Source organism: Cynoglossus semilaevis, chromosome 17, assembly GCF_000523025.1.
Source record: "Cynoglossus semilaevis isolate Cse_v1.0 chromosome 17, Cse_v1.0, whole genome shotgun sequence".
Classification (NCBI taxonomy): domain Eukaryota; kingdom Metazoa; phylum Chordata; class Actinopteri; order Pleuronectiformes; family Cynoglossidae; genus Cynoglossus; species Cynoglossus semilaevis.
Genome location: NC_024323.1, coordinates 13604526 through 13608062, shown reverse-complemented (window position 1 = coordinate 13608062; position 3537 = coordinate 13604526). Strand labels below are relative to the sequence as shown.

The following is a 3537-nucleotide window of genomic DNA, read 5'->3' as shown; positions in this document are numbered from 1 at the left end:
GTATATTAGACACTGGCATGACAGGAACGTAATGAAAGGGTGCGTTTGCAGTTCAGGAAGTCAGTGTCGGTGTGTGTTTGGAGTCCGGACTGAGTGAAACACTGGTCTGAAAAAGATGTTTTCGATGATGTCAGAGCTGTGGTCTTCACCGGACCACCAGATGGACCGGGGGGGACGGGGACGGTGGCGGGGGGGTCTGTCCTGCTGGAAACACATAAACAGACACAGGTGTGTTTGTGTGTGTGTGTGTGTGTGTGAATGCAGAAGAACAAAGAGATGCCGCTGTAGTGTGTGAAGTCAGCAGGTTACATAACCGAGTCTGTTCTTCTCTGCTGCTAACGCTAACGCTGCCGCTATTGATGACGATACAATGAGATGACACACACACACACACACACACAAACAACAGCCGTGATGAGACGGCACTACAGTATCTGTTCGTCCATCACACACACACGTGTCCACTCAGACGTCCAGCTCTGTGGACGTTTTCTGAGTAGACTCTCGGTCATGTCTCCGTCCATCGTGGACATCTATTTCCTCTGATTTGAGCATAAAAAGCTGAAGGACGTTTAAGGGATTTCAGTCCTTAGACCAGACCGGGATGAAGGAGTTGGACCTGGGGTCAAAGGTCAACCTACAGAGGAGGAATTCTCTGACGGAAACACCACCGAAGAAGAAGAGAGCAGACTGAAGTAGACTGGGTATTTTTTATTATAAATCTGAGAACTCTCGATCGTTCGTTGACTTTTTTTTTTTTTGGTACAATCAGTCCACCAGGGGGCAGATAATGTAGTCCAACACATAGATCAGGATCCAGATCTTTGTCCCTGCTGTTTCACTGGAGGGTCAAAAAAAAGTCTAATAATGTAATAATGTATCGTATCGTTTTTTTTGGGTCCGATGTGGCTGTGGGTTCACGGGTCAGACGTGGCCCACCTGGTCAGGAGTTCAAGGTTCAAGGCTGCACTTCCTGTCTCATCACCAACCTCTAGTCCAGGTCCACGTCGTCGTTGTCGTCTTATCTGACTTTCTTTTTTTCTTTTCTCCTTCTTTACCCCAGGTTCCAAATGTTGAACATGTCCACCCCCAGCGAGCTGAAGTCTGCCTGTGTGACTCGCAACGGTATGGTCAAGTTGCCCCCCAGCCAGCCCAACGGCCTGGGTAGCGCCAGTATCACCAAAGGGACCCCAGCTGCCAAGAACCGCCTGTGCCAGTCCTCGTCCGTGCCCTCCATCCTGCCCCCCCCCACATCCTCCCTCTCCTACCACCACCACCACCTGGACGGCACCGGCCTCCCCCACTCGGCCGCCTCCCTGCTGACTTCAGACCTGGAGCCCGGGAAGCCCCTGGTGGGCCTGAAGCCGTCCCATCGCCAGCTGCCCCCCCTCACCCTGCCCAAGCCCATCCTGCTGGAGCGCCAGCTGGTCCTGGATGAGAAACTGCTCAACCGCCTGCTCTGGTACTTCACCACCAGTGAAAAATGTGTCCTGGCGCAGGTGTGCAAGACGTGGCGCAAGGTGCTCTACCAGCCCAAGTTCTGGGAGGGCGTGACGCCCATTTTGCACGCCAAGGAGTTGTACACCCCGCTGCCCAACGGGGAGAAGGAGTTTGTCAGCCTGCAGGCCTTCGCCCTGCGCGGCTTCCAGTCTTTTTGCCTAGTGGGCGTGTCGGACCTGGACATTTGTGAGTTCATCGACAACTACCCGCTGTCCAAAAAGGGCGTCCGCTCGGTCAGCCTGAAGAGGTCCACCATCACAGACGCTGGTCTGGAGGTGAGTCAGTACGTCTGGAATATACAGGGCTTCCCAACCACTGGCCCGTGGCCCACTAGTGTGCCGTGGAAAATTATCCAATCTCACTTAATTGAGCTGAAAACTATTTATTTAATTATTGCATATAATTTTTCACCTGTCGTCAAATCATGAAAGGCGGAACAATTAAATACTCTTCCGCTAGGTGGCAGCAGATAGCTATGAAAACTGAAAAAAAAGCCAATCAGATCTGTTGAAGAAGATCTTTGTGAGTGTCTTTCTTCAATTCCTGCCAGTAAATCGGCGTTGTCTTCAACTAAACAGGCCGGGATTTTAGTCAATTATGAGGTAATTTATACTAGAAGATTATTATATTTTTATTACATATACTTTCTGTCAGATTTTTGTTTGTTTCTTTGTGCCGTGGCTCCAAAAATGTTGGGAAACAAACACTGGTTTAAAGACCTCTTTAAGAACCGTGAAATCAGAAAAAAAGTGATTTAATAAAGAGTTGAACCTCAGCTCAGGGAACCAGACCGAGCCTCGGCCTCAGTGCGGACCACCCTGGAGCTGAGACTGAACCTCAGGTTGAGAACACACATTAAAACAAATAATAATAAATGTCAGAAAAGTAAACTTCACCACATCTGACCTTCGACCTCATTCCAGACTAAATCTTCCTCAACCTCTAAATTCTCCCCCCACTCGGCGGAGACCTTCAAAATGTCTCCCCCACCCCGAGGACGTTGTGTCCTCACAGCAACAAATGTCCCCACAAGTATAATAAACAAACAGACACACAGTTAGCTGCCTCTTCCTGGGACATTACGTCACCTCAGAGCAGCACCAGCAGCAGCAGCAGCAGCAGGGTCTCTCTGTCTCTGTCTCTGTGTCTCTGTGTCTGTGGACCAGAACTGAACCTCTGCTCAGGTACAGACAGCGAGTCGAGTCGCTGCGATCGTTTTCCTCGTTGACAGTTTAGAGAAAAAAAAAAAACCCACTGCTGTTCCTTCTCCAGCCGGGTCTCCTATTCTGGGATGAGTGGTTGGTTTCCATGGTTACCACTGCAGTCGATGGTTGCAGGATCTCTGTACTGACTGTAGTTTTTACTGTTGTCACTGATGTATCAAACACCAGGTCGTCTCAGCCGACTGAAGGTTAGTGTAGTTTAACCCTGGTTAGTCTTTGATGATCAAAGGGGAACAGATCAAACAAAGACGAGACGTGGGGGGAGCCCGGTCCATCACATGGTCTTCCGGTACGAAGGGTAGAGGTTTGATCCCCAGATTTTATCTGAACATTTCATGTAAACAGTTTGGGGCCACGCAGTGGTGGTGTGGTCGGTGCTGTGGCCTTACAGCAAGAAGGTCAGCGGTTCAATTCCTGATGAAACTGCTAGTGTTTCTGTATCTCCTGTTCTCCCTTCGTATATGTCCGGATGACTGTATTGTTATTGGCTACAGCGCCACCTACAGCCCAGAAAGACCATTTTTACAGTGGATATTTTCCTCTGGTGGTTCACGTCTGTGGACTTTGGTCCAACACCATCCATGACCACCGGGTGTGCTGTCTGTGCTGCAGGTGATGCTGGAGCAGATGCAGGGTCTGATGCACCTGGAGCTGTCGGGCTGCAACGACTTCACGGAGGCCGGCCTGTGGTCCAGCCTGAACGCCCGGCTAACGTCCCTCAGCGTCAGTGACTGCATCAACGTGGCCGACGACGCCATCGCCGCCATCTCGCAGCTGCTACCGAACCTGTCGGAGCTGAGCCTGCAGGCCTACC

At 50.7% G+C, this 3537-nt stretch overlaps 1 protein-coding gene across 1 annotated transcript in view; it reads left to right on the top strand.

Moving 5' to 3' along the window:
- fbxl16 (F-box and leucine-rich repeat protein 16) overlaps positions 1-3537 on the top strand; it is a 7125-nt gene that overhangs the window by 1815 nt on the left and 1773 nt on the right. The window contains exons 2-3 of the mRNA XM_008330510.3: positions 1064-1775; positions 3336-3536. Coding sequence (XP_008328732.1) covers positions 1071-1775; positions 3336-3536 — 906 coding nt within the window. The 5' untranslated portion in view covers positions 1064-1070. The remainder of the gene's footprint in view (positions 1-1063; positions 1776-3335; position 3537) is intronic.